Genomic DNA, 18,190 nt, shown 5'->3' on the forward strand with positions numbered 1-18,190 from the left:
ACCTATCAATAAATGCTTCTTGGTTAAGTTGTAGTTGTTAGGTAAGGAGATGCTGTCTATTTATTCCTGGCATAAGACCCCAGAGAACAGAAAGAGAAGGGGGGAAAAATGGAGTGCTAAGTATAGTATAGGCCCCCTCACAATTGTTACCTCAGCTAATCATCAGAGCATCTTGTCAACTGGGTATTATTTTACTAAGGCGGAAACTGAGTTCTGAAATTTAAGCACCTGGCCCAAGTTCACACGGCTAGCATCACAGCCTCATAATTTTTGGAAGTCATTTGCCATGTCGCTGTGTGCACTGCCCTGTTTCTGTAGAGATTGGAAGGTTATTATTTTCCTTTACAATATTTTCCTATTATTTTCCTTTATAATAAAACACAAAATACACAACTTTCTGATTTCCCCTGGTGCATCAGAGGCGCTGTGGCTCTAGAGGAAAGAGCTCCTCCTCTTGCCTTTCAACAACGGACCAAGCAGGAACAATGGAGTGAAAAGCTACTCCCCTCCCCCCACCCCGCAGGTCGTTTTCTGCCAGCGGAACGCAGGGGCTGGAACCTTCAGGCGTGGGGGGGACCAGAGAGGAACGGACACACGGCCCGGCAGTTGCTTGGTAACGCCCGCTGGAGGAGTCCCTGCGTAATAAGGTCCCCGAGAAGTGTCACTGGCCCTGATTGGGACCCCGTACGTAGCCGGTTCTCTCCCCGGTAGCGGCCTGCCCCCGCTGCTTGGCGGGCTAGGACAGGGGAAATGTTGCAGGAGGAGTCGGATCTCGCCCTCATTATTGCCCAGATAGTCCAAAAGCTCAAGGGCTCCAATTTGTACGCTCAGTTGGAACGGCAGGCCTGGGTAAGTGAGGCTGAGTGGGAAGGGATGGAGACCAGCGGGGCCGTGGCGGTGCTTCGGCCTCCTTCTGCACCCCGCTGACCTAAGCCGAAGCCCGCCTCGGGTCTCTCCAGCTCCGCTCCTGGGCAGGGAAAAGCCTCCCTTCCAGGTGTAAGCTCCACTTGCTCAGTTTCGGGCGTGAGAGTAATAGATTTTTTTTTTTTTTAAAGAAAGGTGGGGCACGTCACGCCTTTCTTCAGGCCAGAGAACCGCCGAGGCTATTCATTCATATTGTAGTCCTTTACAGGGTCTAATTTTTTAAGCTGCTGGCGTCAGTGGAGGTAGGTTGGACAACTTTTCCCATCCTGTAGGTGGGTTTGAGCCCCCAGGTACATTTTGGTTTCCGCGTCTATATATCACCTTCTTGCACTCTACCCTCCCTGCGATGATTGCCCGTCTAACCGTCCACTGGGCGTTTATCGAGTATTTTCTAATATGCTAAGTTCTTTGGATGCAGAGATTGATCAGGAGATCTTTCCCTTTTTTTTGTGAATGTGATAAATGGAATCATACAGTATGTAAAATTTTGTGCCTGGTTTCTGTCATTTTGCATAATGCTTTTGAAATTCATTCGTGTTGTTGGTATTTCAGTAGTTCTGTTCCTTTTTATTGTTGAGTAATATTTCATTGTTTGGATGTACTACGATTTGTTTATCCATTCATTGGTTGCTGGGCAGTTTTGGTTATAGAGCTATGGGTTGTTTCTGTTTATAGAGATTATGAGTAAAGCTAATACGTGTTTTCTGGTATAGGTTTTTTTTTTTTTTTTTTGGCGGTACGCGGGCCTCTCACAGCTGTGGCCTCTCCCGTTGCGGAGCACAGGCTCCGGACGCGCAGGCTCAGCGGCCATGGCTCACGGGCCCAGCTGCTCCGCGGCATGTGGGATCTTCCCGGACCGGGGCACGAACCCGTGTTCCCTGCATCGGCAGGCGGAGTCTCAACCGCTGCGCCACCAGGGAAGCCCTTTGTTTTGGTTTTTAGTTTTCTTTTCTCTTTGATAAATACCTAGGAGTGGAATTGCTGAGTTGTATGGTAAGTGTATGTCTATAAGAATCTGCCAAACTTTTCCTAAGTGGCTGTATTATTTTGCATTTCCACCAGCAGTTATGAGGATTGTTCTGCATCCTTGCTAGTGCTTGATGTCAGTTTTTAATTAATTAATTTTTATTTATAATTACACTCCTCTAGTAGGAGCATAATGATATCCCATTGTGGCTTTAACTGCATTTGCCAAATGACTAAAGATATTGAGCATCTTATCAAATGTTTATATCTCCTTTGGTGAAGTAGTCTGTTCAAATCTTTTGCCTATTAAAAAAAATTGTGTTTGTTCTCATATTGTTGAATTGTAAGGATTCTTTATATATGGCATAAGTCCCTTATCAGATATGCAGCTTGCAAATACTTTCTCCCAGTCTGTGGTTTATCTTTTCATTTTCTTAACTGGGTCTTTCAAAGAGCAGAAATTTAGAATTTTGAAGACATACATTTTTATTAATTTCTTTCATGATTTGTGCTTTTTGTGCCCTGCCTAAGAATCTTTGCCTCCCCCAAGGTCTCAAAAAGTTTCTCCACAGTATGGAGTTTCCTTAAAAAACTAAAAATAGAACTACCATACAACCCAGCAATCCCACTACTGGGCATATACCCTGAGAAAACCATAATTCCAAAAGAGTCATATACCAAAATGTTCATTGCAGCTCTATTTACAATAGCCAGGACATGGAAGCAACCTAAGTGCCCATCAACAGATGAATGGATAAAGAAGATGTGGCACATATATACAATGGAATATTACTCAGCCATAAAAAGAAATGAAATAAAGTCCACAGTTCCTCTTCCTAAAAAGAAACGAAATCCATCTAGGTGGATGGACCTAGAGTCTGTCATACAGAGCAAAGTAAGTCAGAAAGAGAAAAACAAATACTGTATGCTAACACATATATATGGAATCTAAGAAAAAAAAAAATGGTCATGAAGAACCTAGGGGTAAAACGGGAATAAAGACACAGACCTACTAGAGAATGGACTTGAAGATATGGGGAAGGGGAAGGGTAAGCTGTGACAAAGTGAGAGAGTGGCATGGACATACGTATGCTACCAAACGTAAAGTAGATAGCTAGTGGGAAGCAGCCGCATAGCACAGGGAGATCAGCTCAGTGTTTTGTGACCACCTAGAGGGGTGGGATAGGGAGGGTGGGAGGGAGGGAGACGCAAGATGGAAGAGGTATGGGAACATATGTATATGTATAACTGATTCACTTTGTTATAAAGCAGAAACTAACACACCATTGTAAAGCAATTATACTCCAATAAAGATGTTAAAAAAAATAAAAAAAAATAAATGGTATCATGTCAGGAGGGAAAACCAGAAAACGATAAATTTCATATGTTTAAAAAAAAGAAAAGAAAAAAAAGCTTCTCCTATGTTTTGTTCTAGAAGTTTTATTAGTTTTAGCTTGCACATTTAGATCTAGAATCCATTTTAAGTCAATTTTTATATATGATGTAATGTAAAGCTTTTTGTTGTTGTTGTTTTTTGCATGTGTATGTCCAATACCATACCTATTTCTAGTACTTATTTGTTGACAAATCTATCCTTTCTCCACTAATTTTCTTGGCACCTTTGCTGAAAATTGATTTAGTATACACACACACACACGCGCGCGCGCGCACGTGTGCATGCACGAATATTTCTGACTCTATTCTGTTCCATCGATCTATTTGTCTATTATTATGCTAATACCACACTATTTTGATTTTTATAACTTTATAGTAAGTCTTGAAATCAGGTAATTAGTCGTCCAACTTTGTTTCTCTTTTTCAATATTGTTTTGACTACTCTAGGTACTTTGCTTTGCCATATGAATTTTAGAATCATCTTGTAAATTACTACAAAAAACTTACTGGGATTTGTATTGGGGTTATGTTGAATGTAGAGATCAATTTGGGGAGACTTGACATCTTAACAGTATTGAATTTTCTGGCCAATGAACATGCTTTGTGTCTCCATTTATTCTTATCTGCATCTTCTCTCATCACTGTTTTATAGTTAAGTGCACAAATATTGCACATATTTTATTAAGATTTTCCCCAAGTATTTCATGTTTTTTTGATACTATTAACATGCTGACTTTTTTTCTCATTTCAGTTTCCAATTACTTGTTGTTAGTATACAGAAATAAAATTGATATTTGTATATTTACCATGTATCCTGGGGAGTTACTAAACTTACTTGTTAGTTATAGTACCGTTTTTGTAGATTGCTTAGTATTTTCCAAGTATATGTGTCATTTGCGAATAAAGATGTTTTACTTCTTCCTTTCCAATCAGTGTGCCTTTTAGTTCTTTTTCTTGCCTGTTACACTGGCTAGTGACACCAGTGCAATGTTGTATGGATGCTTTTTGTTAGGTTGAAGAAGCTCTCTTCTATTCCTGGTTTTCTGAGTGTTTTATTACTAATTGATGTTGAATTTTGTTAAATACTTTTCTTGTATCTGGAGAGATGCTCATGTGATTTTTTAATATATGTTGATATGGTGAATAATACTATTTGGTTTTGATTGTTGAACCAATTTTGCATTCCTAAGATAAATTCTACTTGGCTATAATGCATTGTCCTTATATATTTCTTGATTCAATTTGCTAATACTTTGTTGAAGATTTTGTGAGTATTTTTATAAAGGATATTGGTTTATAGTTTTACTTTAACATCCTTGTCTAGATTTGATATCAGGTAATGCTGATCTCTTAAATTGAGTTGAGAAGTGTTCCCTTCTCTCCTGTTTTCTGGAAGAATTTGTATAGTATTGATATTATTTCCTCCTTAAATGTTTGGTAGAATTCCCAATAACATTATTGGGGCTGGAGTTTTCTTTGCGGGAACATTTTTTTTTTTTGCGGTACGCGGGCCTCTCACTGCTGTGGCCTCTCCCGTTGCGGAGCACAGGCTCCGGACGCGCAGGCTCAGGGGCCACGGCTCACGGGCCCAGCCGCTCCATGGCATGTGGGATCTTCCCAGACCGGGGCACGAACCCGTGTCCCCTGCATCGGCAGGCAGACTCTCAACCACTGCGCCACCAGGGAAGCCCACGGGAACATTTTTTAATAAAGAATTTAATTTTTAAAACATGTGTGAGGCCATTCAGATTATCTTGTTGAGTGTTCCACATGCCCTTGGAAAGCATGAGCATTCTGCTGTTACTGTACTCTACATGCCAATTAGGTCAAATATATTGACAATTTTGTTCAAGTGTTCTATATCTTTACTGAGTATGGAGGCTTCAGTCAGTACAGTCAGGAGCCAAGCTAGGCTTGAGTTTTGTTATTACTGTCATTAGCTTCAGTGTACCACAAGCTTCAAATTCAGTGGGCTGCTGTAACTTTGTGCTTAGAAATAGTGCTGGGGTATTGGAGGGTTTTTCTCAGTGTCTGTATCCTCAGTTTTCATTTGTCTCGTTTGCCTGTGCCACAGAGGGAGGTCTCTCTCCATGCTCTGATCCCATCCTCAGCAGTAGCCTGTTGTTTGTTACTCAGTCCTAAGCTCATGGTAGATACAGGCGTTTTCTCTCCTCCTGGTCCTGTCTCAGTCCAGGTGCCTTGGGAGTGGGTCTTTGACAATGTTCCTTTCTCTTCTGCTTTTGGCAGCCAAACTTTGCCTTGTGGCAAATAATGGGTGAAAGAGAGATTCCTGCCTCTTCCTAGTTGTGGCTTACCTCTGCTATGTACTGGTACAGGATTTGGGGCCCGTGAGAGTTTTCTTACGTTTCCATGAGGAAGACAGTTTTTGTATCTATCTCACCCCCAGAAGCAACAAATTATTGCCTCCCTCAGAGGTTTAAGGCCTCTTCCTCAAATGAGAGGAGAGTTTGGGCAAGGTGGCATGGTTGCATGCTTGTTTTGTAGTGGTAGCCTATCCTTTCTTGTACACCTGTGCCACAGAAGGGGGCTCTCTGCAGTTCCTGCTCTCCGTCCTGATGGAGACCTATGGAAGAGAGCATGCAAGTGAGTGTGAATTCCTCTTGGGTTTTGAGCTCCCAGTGTTTCTCAACTGACATGCTAGCCCATATCTCATCAATAACAGTTAACAATTTTAGCTGAATTCTTCGGTAGCCTCCTTCGCCTCCTGTGCTTTGCCAAATATGAAACAGTTTGGAGTCCCATCTGTCTTTAGAGGGGCTTGTTACTCTTTGGAATTTAGTTCACTTGATTGTCTTAAAACTTCAGTTTTATGGTGAGTTGAAAAGTTATGATTTTGTAGATTATACCACTTTTTCTCATTGTTAGGGTGGGAGTGATGTTCCTTATTCTGGCTGTCCACATCCTATGCATTAGCAGAAGTCCAATAGTAAGTGCTGAAGGATTGAATCTATGTCAGTGAGAAAGATTGGTCTGTAATTTTCCTTTCTTGTAATGTCTTTGACAAGTTTTATATCAAGGTTATACTGGCCTGATAAAATGGTAGGGAAGTGTTCCCCCCTTTTTTCTTTTCTATTTGATACAAAAATGTTTAACTGTGTTATTTCTTTCTTAAATGTTTGGAAGAATTCTCCATTGAAGCCTGTGTCTCAGATTTTCTTTTGAGAAGGTTTTTTATTTTGTTGTGTTTTGTTTTTAATTAGTAGACTTTATTTTTTATAATGGTTTTAGGCTTACAGAAAAATTAAGTAAAAGGTACAGAGTTCCCATACATCCCCTTTCCTTATATACTGTTTCCCTTATTATTGGCATCTTGCATTAGTGTGGTACATTTGTTACTATTGGTGGACCAATCGATATTGATACATTATTATTAAAGTCCACAGTTTTCATCAGGGTTCACTGTTTGTGTTGTACAGGTCTATGGATTTTTGACAAATGTATAATACTGTGTATCTACTATTCCAGTATCTTACAGAATAGTTTTACAGTCCTAAAAAAAATCCCCTGTGCTCCACCTACGCATCCCTCCCTCCTTCCAAGCCCCTGGCAACCACTTGGTTTTTACTGTCTCTATAGTTTTGCCTTTGAGAATGTCCTATAGTTGTAATCATAACAGTATATAGCTTCTTCAAATTGACTTCTTTCATTTGGCAATGTCCGTTATGTTACTGTATGTCTTTTTGTTTCTTGATAGCTTTTTTTTTCTGAATAATATTATATTGTGGGGATGTATCAATTTGTTTATACATTCACTATCTGTTGAAGGACATCTTGGTTGCTTCCAAGATTGGCAGTTATGAATAAAACTGGTATAAACATTCCTGGGTAGATTTTTGTGTTGACATAAGTTTTCAGCTAATTTTGGTAAATACCAAGAAGCATGATTTCTGGCTTGTATGGTAAAAATTTGGTAGAAACTGACAACTTGTCTTCCATTGTGGCTATACCATTTTTGCATTCTCACCAGCACTGATTGAGAGTTCCTGTTGCGGTACATTCTCACCAGCATTTGGTGTTATCAGTGTTTTAGATTTTGGCCATTCTGATAGGTGTGTTGTGATATCTCACTGTTGTTTTAATTTGCAATTCCGTAGTGACATGTGATATTGAATATCTTTTCATATGTTTATTTGCCATCTGTATGTCTTCTTTGGTGAGGTGTCCCTTCAGGTCTTTTGCCCATTTTTAATTGGGTGTTCTTATTGTTGAGTTTTAGGAGTCTGTTTTATGTTTTGGGTACAAGTCCTTTATCAGATATGTGCTTTGCAAATATCTTCTCCCAATTTGTGGCCAGTCTTTTCATTCTCTTAGCAGTATCTTTCTCAGAGAAGTTTTTAATTTTAATGAAGTCCAACTTATCAATTTTTTTCTTTTATGGATCATGCTTTTGGTGTTATGTCTAAGAATTAATCACCAAACTTAGATTTTATCCTATGTTATCTTTTAGAAGTCTTATGGATCTGGGTTTTACATTTATGATCCTTTTTTTTTTTTTTTTTGCATGTGGATGACCAGTTGTTCCAGTACAATTTGTTGAAAAGACTGTCTTTGCTCCATTGAATTGCCTTTGCTCTTTGTTCAAAGATCAGTTGACTATATTTGTGTTGGTATTTCTGAGTCTCTATTCTATTCCATTGATCTACTTGTCTATTTTTTAACATTACCGCATTGTCTTGATTTTGGTAGCTTTATAATAAGTTGAAGTTGTCAGTCCTCCAGTTTTGTTCTGCTTCAGCATTGTGTTGGAAAGATTTTAAAGAACAGATTCAATTTTTAATAGATATAGGAGTATTCAGATTTTCTATTCCTTCTATTGTCAGCTTTGATAAATTGTGTTTTTCAAAGAATTTGTTCATTTAAATGATATAAATAATTGGCTTAAAGTTGTCTATAATAAGCTATTATTTCTTTATAAGGTCTGAAAAGTCTGTCACAGTTTCTGATTATGAAAATTTGTTTGCATGTGTGTCTTTGAACAGTTTTGCTAGGTGTTTATCTATTTAATTGATCTCATCAAAGAACCAGTTTTAGCTTTGTAGTTTTCTCTTAATTTTGGATCACATCTTTATTATTAATTTTCTCCTATTTTCTTTGGGATTGATTTGCTGTTCTTTTTTTAGTTTCTTGCGATGGAAACTTAGATCATGGATTTCAAGACTTTTTTTCTGTTCTAAAATATGCATTTAAGGCTATGATTTTTCCCCTAAGCACTACTTTAATTGCATTCCACAGTTTTAATGAGTTATATTTTTACTATCCTTTTGTATAAAACATTTCCTAATTTTTTTTGTCATTTAAAAAATTTGACCCAAGGGCTATCCTGAAGTATATTGCTTAATTTCCAAGCCATTAATATTTTCTTTTTGTACTTTTTTCGAAGTACAGTTGCTGTACAATATTATATGTTATAGGTGTAAAATATAGTGATTCACAATTTTTAAAAGTTGTACTCCACTTATAGTTGTTATAAAATATTGGCTATATTCACCATGTGTACAGTATATCCTTGTAGTTATTTTATACCTAATAGTTTATACCTCTTAATCCCCTACTCCTATATTGCTCCTCCCTTCCCTCTCCCCACTGGTAATGACTAGTTTGTTTTCTGTATCTGTGAGTATGCTTCTTTTTTGTTTATTCACTAGTTTAAAAATTTTTTAGATTTCACATATAAGTGATATCATATAGCATTTGTCTTTCTGTATGACCTATTTCACTTAGCATAATGACTTCCAAGTCCATCGATGTTGCTGCAAATGGCAAAATTTTGTTCTTTTTTATGGCTGAGTAGTATTCCATTGCATGCATATATATATATGTGTGTGTGTGTGTGTGTGTGTGTGTATGTGTATATATATACGTGTGTGTATATATTTTATTTATATATATATATATATATATATATATATATATATATAATCTCCCATCTTCTTTATCCATTCATCTAATGATGAACACTTAGGTGGCTTCCATATCTTGGCAATTGCAAATAATGCTGCTATGAACATTGAGGTGCATGTATCTTTTTGAATTAGTGTTTTTGGTTTTTTTGGATATGCACCCAGGAGTGGAATTGCTGGATCATATGGTAGTTCTATTTTTAGTTTTTTGAGAAACTGCCATACTGTTTTCCATAGTGGCTGTACCAATTTACATTCCCACTAACAGTGTAGGAAGGTTCCCTTTTCTCCACATCCTCGCCAACATTTGTAACTTGTGTTCTTCATGATAACTATTCTGACAGGTATGAGCTTTCGATGTGCATTTCCCTGATGATTAACAATGTTGAGCATCTTTTCATGTGCCTTTTGGCCATCTGCATTTCTTCTTTCAAAAAATGTCTATTCAGTTCTTCTGCCCATTTTTTAATCAGGTAGTGTTTTTTTATATTGAGTTGTATGAGCTGTTTATATGTGTTGCATATTAATCCCTTATCAGACATATCATTTGCAAATATTTTCTCCCATTCAGTAGGTTGTCTTTTTGCTTTGTCAGTGGTTTTCTTTGATGTGCCAAAGCTTTTAAATTTAATTAGACTGCATTTGTTTATTTGCTTTTATTTCCTATGATTTAGGAGATGGATCCAAAAAATTATTGCTGTGATTTATGTCAAAGAGTGTTCTGCTTATATTTTTCTCTAGGAGTTTTATAGTATCTGGTCTTACATTTAGGTCTTTAATTCATTTTGAGTTTATTTTTGTATATGGTGTTACAGAATATTCAAATTTGTTTTTTTACATGTAGCTGTCCAGGTTTCCCAGTACCACTTATTGAAGAGACTGTTTTTTCTCTGTTGTATATTCTTGCCTCCTTTGTTGCAGATTAATTGACCTTAAGTGTGTGGGTTTATTTCTGGGCTGTCTATCATGTTGCATTGATATATGTGTCTGGGTTTTTTTTTTTTTTTTTTTTTTTTTGCGGTCTGCGGACCTCTCACTGTTGTGGCCTCTCCCATTGCGGAGCACGGGCTCCGGACGCGCAGGCTCAGCGGCCATGGCTCACAGGCCCAGCCGCTCCGCGGCATGTGGGATCTTCCCGGACCGGGGCACAAACCCGTGTCCCCTGCATTGGCAGGTGGACTGTCAACCACTGCACCACCAGGGAAGCCCTATCTGTCTGTTTTTGTGCCAATATTATACTGTTTTGATTACTATAGCTTTGTAGTATGAAGTCAAGGAGCATGATTCCTCAGCTCTGTTCTTTTTCTCAAGATTTTCTTGGCTGTTTGGGGTCTTTTGTATTTCGATACAAATTTTAAAATTATTTGTTCTAGTTCTGTGAAAAATGCCATTGGTATTTTGATAGGGATTGCACTGAACCTGTAGATTGCCTTGGGTATTATGGTTATTTTGACAATATCGATTCTTCCAATTCAAGAACACGGTGTATCTTTCCATCTGTTTGTGTTGTCTTCAGTTTCTTTCATCAATGTCTAGCAGTTTTCTGAGTATAGGTCTTTTACTTCCTTAGGTAGGTTTATTCCGAGGTATTTTATTGGTTTTGATGTGATGGTAAATGGGATTGTTTCCTTAATTTCTCTTTCTGATTGTTGTTAGTGTATAGAAATGAAATAGATTTCTGTATATTAATTTTGTATCCTTCAACTTTATTCTATGCATTGATGAGCTCTTGTTTTCTGGTGGCATCTTTAAGATTTTCTATGTATAGTATCATGTCAATGTTATTGATTTCCAGCTTAATGTCAGTGTTGTCAGAGAACATTTTCTGACTGATTAAATATTTTAAAATTTGTTGAGGCTTGCTTTACAATCTAGTATGTAGTCAATTTTGCTGCGTGTTCCACATGCACTTGTAAATAATGTGTATCTGTCACTGTTGGGTCAGGCTGGCTATATATGTCACTGAAATCCAGGTGTCAGTTATGCTGTTCAGCTTTTCTATAATCTTATTGAATTTTTTTCTGTTTGTTACCAGCTATTCAAAGATATATGTTTAAATCTCCCATCATGCTTGTATATTTGTCTATTTCTTTTAATTCTCTAAATTTTTAAATTTATTTTAATTTTAAGGCTATTGGTTGTATATAGCTTTATATTGTGATAGCTTCCTGGTAGATTAACCCCTTAATCTTTATGAAATGTCCTTCTTTATCTCTAATAAGGTTCTCACCTTAAAGTCTGTTTTGTCCAATGTTAGTATAGCCACAACAGCTCTTTTTGATTAGTGGTTGCATGGTATGACTTTTTCCATACTTTTATTTTCACCCTTTCTGCATCAGCGTCCTTGTATAGTTGTTTTTTAAATCCAGGCTGACAAATCTTTTTATTTTATTATTTAGTATATTTACATTTAATGAATTTACTGATATATTTGGTTTTATATTTCTGGTCTTAATATTTGGTTTTTTAATTTGATACATTTGCTTCACATTCTGCTTTCTCTCTTTTCTTGTATTCTTCTGGATTATTCAGATTTTATTCAGATATTTTTGTTGTTCTATTTTCATCTCCATTAATGTGATAGTTACACATTATTTTACTGTTATTTATGTAGCTACCCTAGAGGTTACAGCATTTATTCTTGATTAATTGTAGTCTTGAATAAACTAATTTTTTTTTTTTTTACTATTTCCCTGTAATGTAATGCTAGAACTTAGAACACTTTACTTATTTACACCTCTTTCCTTTGTGTTATTTTTGTTATGCATTTTATTTTAAATTCCACAGGACATTGCTATTATTCTTTTGTAGCATAAGTATTTAGACAATATTTGCTGGGGTTTATTTTTGTTTTTTTTTTTTGTTTTTGCATTTTAGTATTTTTAATGGTATTGCCAACATCAATGCATTCACTATGTGATTTTTCAGAAAGGAGTTGAAATCCTCTGACCTCGATTCTGATTGTTTCTGATTTGTAGCTGAACTGCCTGAATGGGAAAGTTAAGACTATCTTAAGAAAGAAAAAAAGTAATATATACTCATTTTTAACCAATTTTTATCCTTTTTGTTTCTCATTATTCCCTCCTACTTTTCTGTATTTACCCTGGGATTATTTTTCTTCTGCTATAACAACTGTTTTTAGTATTTGTTTCAGTGCAAGTTTCTGGGTGACAAGCTGCTCAGTTTTACTTGTCTGATGATGTCTTTATTTTTGAAGGATTTTTTTTTTCTGTGCATAAATTTCAAAGTTGTCAGTAATTTTTTTGTCAGCCTGTTGAGACATTTCATTGCTTTCTGGCCTCTTTGTTTTCTGTTGTAAAGTCAGTCATCAGGCTTTTTGTTATCCACTGAATGTATGTCGCTCACCTTCACTCTGGCTGTTTTAACATTTTCCATCTTTGATTTTCAGCAGTCTTGTTAAGATGTGCCTTGGTGTGTTATTATTGTTGTTTGCATTATTATTATTATTATCATTTAATTTATTCTGGTTTGAGTTTGTGGGGCTTCTTAAATCTGGGGTTGATATCTTTCTCCAGTTTTGAAAAATTCTTGGTCATTATCTGTTTGAATATTTGTTCTGCCACATTTTTCTCTCCTCTCTTTCTGAGACTCCAATTTGTACGCCTATTAGATTTTTCACTGAGTCTTACTTATCTCTAGTACTCTTTTTCTTTACATTATTTTTTTTCCCTCTGTGCTTCAGTTTGGAAATTTTCTTTTGGCCTTCTTTCAATTCACCAATCCTGTTTTATGCTATTTTATATCTCTTGGTAAATCCATCTAATGAATTCTTATTTACATTTAGTGTGTTTTTCAATTCTAAAATTTCCAAATGGTTCTCTTTTATTGATTCCAGTTCTCAGGTAAAATTACCTGCTTTTCATCTACTTTGTCCAGTTTTTCTCTTTTAAAAAAATATAACTCAATTGTTTTAAAGTCTTTGTCAGTTAACACCAAAATCTGGATCATATGTGGATCTCTGTCTATGGTGTTATTTTCTCTTATCTTTTATTCATCTGATTTGGTCTGCTGGCATGCCTAGTAACTTTTATTTGTTGCCAGACATTGTGTCCAAAAAACTGTAATGCCTCCTTTCTTGAGGGTTCACTCTCCCCTCCACTGGGCAGATAGTCCTGTGACTGATTCCCTTAATCCAGTTAGGGAGTGTGCTGGTTTGAGGCTGAGTTTTACTTTCAGGCTCAATTTTCCTCTGGTTCTTTCCTGGCTCTCACAAGTTTTCAGCTAAGAATTTGATATACTCTAAGGGTCTTTGCCCTTTGGGTCCCAGACTCTAACCTTTTTCTTGTCAGACTGCTAAAAAACTTTTTCACAGGTTTCATGCTTAGGTTTGTAACCTTCTACCCCACAGAGTTCTAGTATTCAAAATGTTTCTTGAGAAAACTGGCAATGTGCTTAAGATCTCCAAGTCTCTGCAACACCTCTGCTTATTTCTCTGTCCAACCTTGGTAGCCCTCCACCAGGCTTTGTACTGGGTTTGTCCTGATTCTCAGCCTTCTGTTCATGCTCAGAATAATGATCCCAGGGAAAATGTTGCTACAGAAGCCAGTTCGTCTCTCAAGATTTTTTCTCTTTCTGTTTCTCTAGTTCTTGTTCTGTCAACAACTCTTTTCTGTCTTCAGATATTTGGATGTTTGTTTGTTTGTTTGGTTCTACTAGTTGTTCTACATAGGGATGCTGATCGACCACCAGCTCCTACATACAACTTGGAAACATAAAGCCTATTTTGTGAGGACTGAACAAGATAATATGCCAGGCACATAGTAAGTACTCAGTAAATAGAAGTCTGAGTTAAAAGTCCAAATGGAATATCACTCCTTTTTCTAAAACCCCTCAATGCTTTTCATTGCCCTTGGAAAAATGTACAGAGTCCTTGATTAGGCCTGCAAAGCTTGGTGGCACTGTTCTTCACACTCTACTCTTCAGCCATAGCTGTCTAAGATTTATAGATCTTCCATAACCTTACAGTTTAGTTTAGGTACTTCTTTTTTTGTGATCCGTAGTACCTGGAACTTTATTTTTTGTAGTATTTAAACGTCTGCCTTCCCCGCTAAAGTCTGTTTCATGAAGGCAAGAAAAGACTGTGTCTCTTGTCCTGCTCTTTTTTACACCTAGCATAATGACTGGCCTGAGAAGGGTGCTCAACATGTCTTTATTAAATGGAAAAAATCCCAATTCTTCTTTTTTAATGTTCATTCTAACAGTATATATTGAGTACCTACTATGTGCCAGTTACTTTACTAAATGATAAAAGAATACAAAAAGCATCTTTACCTTAAGGAATTCAAAGTCTGCTGTGGCACTCTGCTTTTCTTTAAAAATGTTTTTCCTTTAAATATTTCTTTTTATTCTAATTTGGGATCTAATAAGTCAATAGCTGTTTCTCAATTTTGTAAGAAAGCCTGAAGTTTCAGAAAATAAGCAGTAATGACAAAACTTTTTTTGAAGATTTTTGTGTTTCACAATTGCAAATAAGAGATTCATGACCTATATAAATTATAACTTCATTTGGAGATTACTGCCCTGAAGACATATTCTTGTTCCTTTCTGTTTTGAACTCCACTTCTATTAATTCAATGTGATTCTTTATTTTGATTATTCAACAAATATTTATTGAGTGCTTACTATGTGTCAGGCACAATTCCAGGCCCAGGGGATAAAACAATGAATAAGATAAAGTTCTGCCCGAATGGCAAGATGATAGTATTACAAATAAATACAGGTCCATAATCCCTTATCCAAAACCTGGGGGAAGATAGGTTTTGGAATTCACATTTTTCAAATTTTAGAAAGGTAATTCATGCATATTTGTATGTTATTTAATATCCTTACCATTGTCTTACAGCACCTTGTAATTATACACATTAATATTAATGTAGCAAAATGTATGAATTTTTACACTAAGTGTGATAAATAAGGACTATAAATAGTCTCATGTCTATTCAGGTCAGATCAGATTTTGCTACCAAATGAGTTCAAGTCAGGACAGATTTTTGCCACTAATTCAGTTATGAAAAAACTTTGGTTTTCAAAGCTTTTCAGGTTTTGGAATTTCCTGTAAAGGATTATGTATCTATGTAACATCAGGCAGTTAATTGCCTTGAGGTAATAAAAAGTAGAGCAAGGAGGAAAGATAAAGGAGGGTAAGGAGATGGTTACATGGGAAACTCAAAAACATGTATTTGGCTGATTCTTAAGATAAAATAAGAGATCTATAACATTATAGATTCATACTTTAAAAGAATATAATTATAAATCCTTTAAAAGTAATGTAGTCTTGGGCTTGAAAAAATAAGTGATAACGATTTTGCCTTAGTTTATATCCAATAGCTCAGACATTTAATAGAAATCAGTTAACTCTTAAAAGGCAACTTTACAGTCAGCCTTGATAATATACATTTAAACAACTGGCTGTTCATTTGTTACACGCCTTTAAAAATGTAATCAGGAGCCACGAGCATTTTCTGTACTGCCTTCATTTTATCTGAGTATATTCAGAAAGTGCTACAGCAGTGTTGGCCCAACTTAATTAGAAAAATAAAAATCACACCGAATACTTCAAAGACAAATATAAATGATTTTCAGATTTTTCCCTTGCCACTAGTGCTTCTCTTTTAGTATTAAACATTGACTTTATTTTAATGTATCCTTTTATATATTGAAGTTTAATTATTTAAGATCTTGGTATAATAACATGGAATTTTGTGTTTCTAGAAAAAGCTTATGGTTTTTGATTTCTGAGTTTTCCTAAATTATGAAGTCAACCTACATCTTGAAATTGAATTTGTTCACTCATCCTCTAGACATTAGAGTGATAGCCTAATTCCAAATTTGATCTCTAGCACCAGATCAACATTGTTATTTTGTATCATGCATTATTTGTGTTTAAAATGGATGTTGTGTAAAACCTCAAATGTTATTTCCATTCCATTAAGTGCTTAATAAGTCTTGTTGCTCAGATTGTTATTATAAATAATAGAATTGTGAAAGGAAGGAGTCTGAAAGAAGATAAGCTTTGGAGAGAGAAGGAATAATATAACTGATAGGATGTTGTCATGAGTCTAGAACCCCATAGCATCTTAATGCTGGTGTCCCTTACTAAAAAACTTATGAAATTGTATCTCAAATATCGTTTGTTGTACATCATTATTAGAAATATGTACCATATATAGAGAGTTTAGAGATCGTACAAATGAGAGAAGAAACTGACATTTATTTATTATTTATTTTAGGGAAAGGAAAATTAAATAGATTTAATTAAATAGATTTTAATTAGATACATTTTCTGTAAGGCATGGATGGATAGAACATATATAAAGTCCTGTGCCATGATTAGAGCTTATTATCTTCTGTCTTTTTTTTCTCTCTAGGGTGGGATTGGTATATACTAGGGGAAGTTCCATATTGAACTACTGCATTTATTATATAAATTAACTGATTGTGTTTGATGTGAGCCAGGGAGTGGTATCATCCTTACCAATATCTACCTTGGCTACTGTCATGTCCTTTCATCTTGGAAAGTAAGACAGTGAAGAAATGAATCATGGTATACAGGATTTCTAAATAAGGAACCTCTTGTCTCCATAGAATTTAGGTACTTGAGGGATTAGATAACTATTAAAATGTGAATCTGTTTCGTGTAAGTTAGTACATCTCTTCATGTTTTATTTCAGTACTGAGTTGCTTAGAGGTCATGTAGGGTTCTTGAATTAGGTAAGGCCAAGTTGAAATGAGAAGGAAAAGTACAATATATTATGAAAGGAGGCTAAGAAGTAAAGATGTAGAGTAAGGGGCATAAGACAGTCAGTGCTGGCAAAGAAGGGGGTCAGCTTGGGGACATCAGCAAAAGAAAGCCAGTGAAGGATCCATCCTCAGGTGAGAGAAACCAGAGCAGAGTTTGAATTATACAATACAGATTCAGTATTAAGGCATGGTCAGCTTGCACAGAGCCAAAATTTCCAATTTGAAACTAAAACTCATTCTTGGCTACAATGCACGTCCACTGGAACTACAGACCTTACAGAAACAAATCTGGTTTACAGTTTTAGAAAGAACCAAAAGTATTAGGAAGAAAAGGGGGTACCCAATTCAACATGTTTTAATTGAGCCTCTTTTCTGTGGTGGTGATGGGCTCTTGAGAAAAATTCGACGAAGTACAAAACAGTTACGTTAATGACAAGAATGTTTGCGTTTGATGTGGGAAAGGACACTATTTCCTTTTTTTTTTTCCTTCTCCCTTAGCTTTTTGTTTACCTCACTAAATACGTTTTGAGTTCCACAAGAGTGAGGAAGGACTATGTGTTGGTTTTCTTTTTATACTGAGGAACTGGCGTGTAGGACGTGTTCAGTTAATTATTGAAATAAGAATGCAAATGAAGAGGCATATACTAGGGTATAACTATACTAAAAGGAGACCCCTGGGATTGGAGAAGGCTTGGATGGCACTCAAGGTGGGAAGATGGGAGTGAATTCCCAATGTTGGAACAGTGAGAAGGCTAAGCAGAAGGTTTCTGTTGTAGGGTACTTCTAGAGAGATGAGATTATATAAACTGGGTGGGACAAGATTTTTAGAGTCTTGTAAAGCCAGAATGGGTTTGTCTTTATTTTATAGGCAGTGAAGTGGTCATTGAGGTATTTTGAGGAGGGTGAAGACATAAAGGTGGCTTTTTGGGACACTAGTCAGGCACTGGTGAGCAGGATAGATAGGAATCCAGAGAGTGTTCCCCCTTCATCCTCCACTTTATTTCTTCCTACGTTCTATTGGAACTTTGACTATTCTACAAACTGTTGGTGCACAAGAACATTCCCATGCCTCTGCTCAGTCTGTCCTCTCAACCTCTATGCCTTTGCTCCCCTTTTCCAGTTTCTTCAATTAGAGTTAATTGTTCCTTTCTCTGTGGATGATACCTCTGTTGTAACATATTTTCTTATAGCTATCTTCCTTTCTGGACTAAAAATTCCAAATA

The 18,190-nt window shown here is 36.3% G+C and overlaps 1 protein-coding gene across 5 annotated transcripts in view; it reads left to right on the forward strand.

Annotated features, from left to right (window-relative positions):
* The first annotated feature begins 625 nt into the window (after nt 1–625).
* TBC1D19 (TBC1 domain family member 19) overlaps nt 626–18,190 on the forward strand; it is a 197,611-nt gene continuing 180,046 nt past the window's right edge. For 2 of the 5 annotated variants that reach the window (XM_019928045.3, XM_033856907.2), the window contains exon 1: nt 628–849. In XM_019928045.3, coding sequence (XP_019783604.1) covers nt 751–849 — 99 coding nt within the window. In that variant the 5' untranslated portion in view covers nt 628–750. Of the gene's footprint in view, nt 850–18,190 lie in introns of all 5 variants that reach the window. The other 3 variants (XM_073805135.1, XM_033856908.2, XM_073805137.1) reach the window with 3 other exon arrangements.

The sequence above is a fragment of the Tursiops truncatus genome, chromosome 5, assembly GCF_011762595.2.
Source record: "Tursiops truncatus isolate mTurTru1 chromosome 5, mTurTru1.mat.Y, whole genome shotgun sequence".
Classification (NCBI taxonomy): Eukaryota; Metazoa; Chordata; class Mammalia; order Artiodactyla; family Delphinidae; genus Tursiops; species Tursiops truncatus.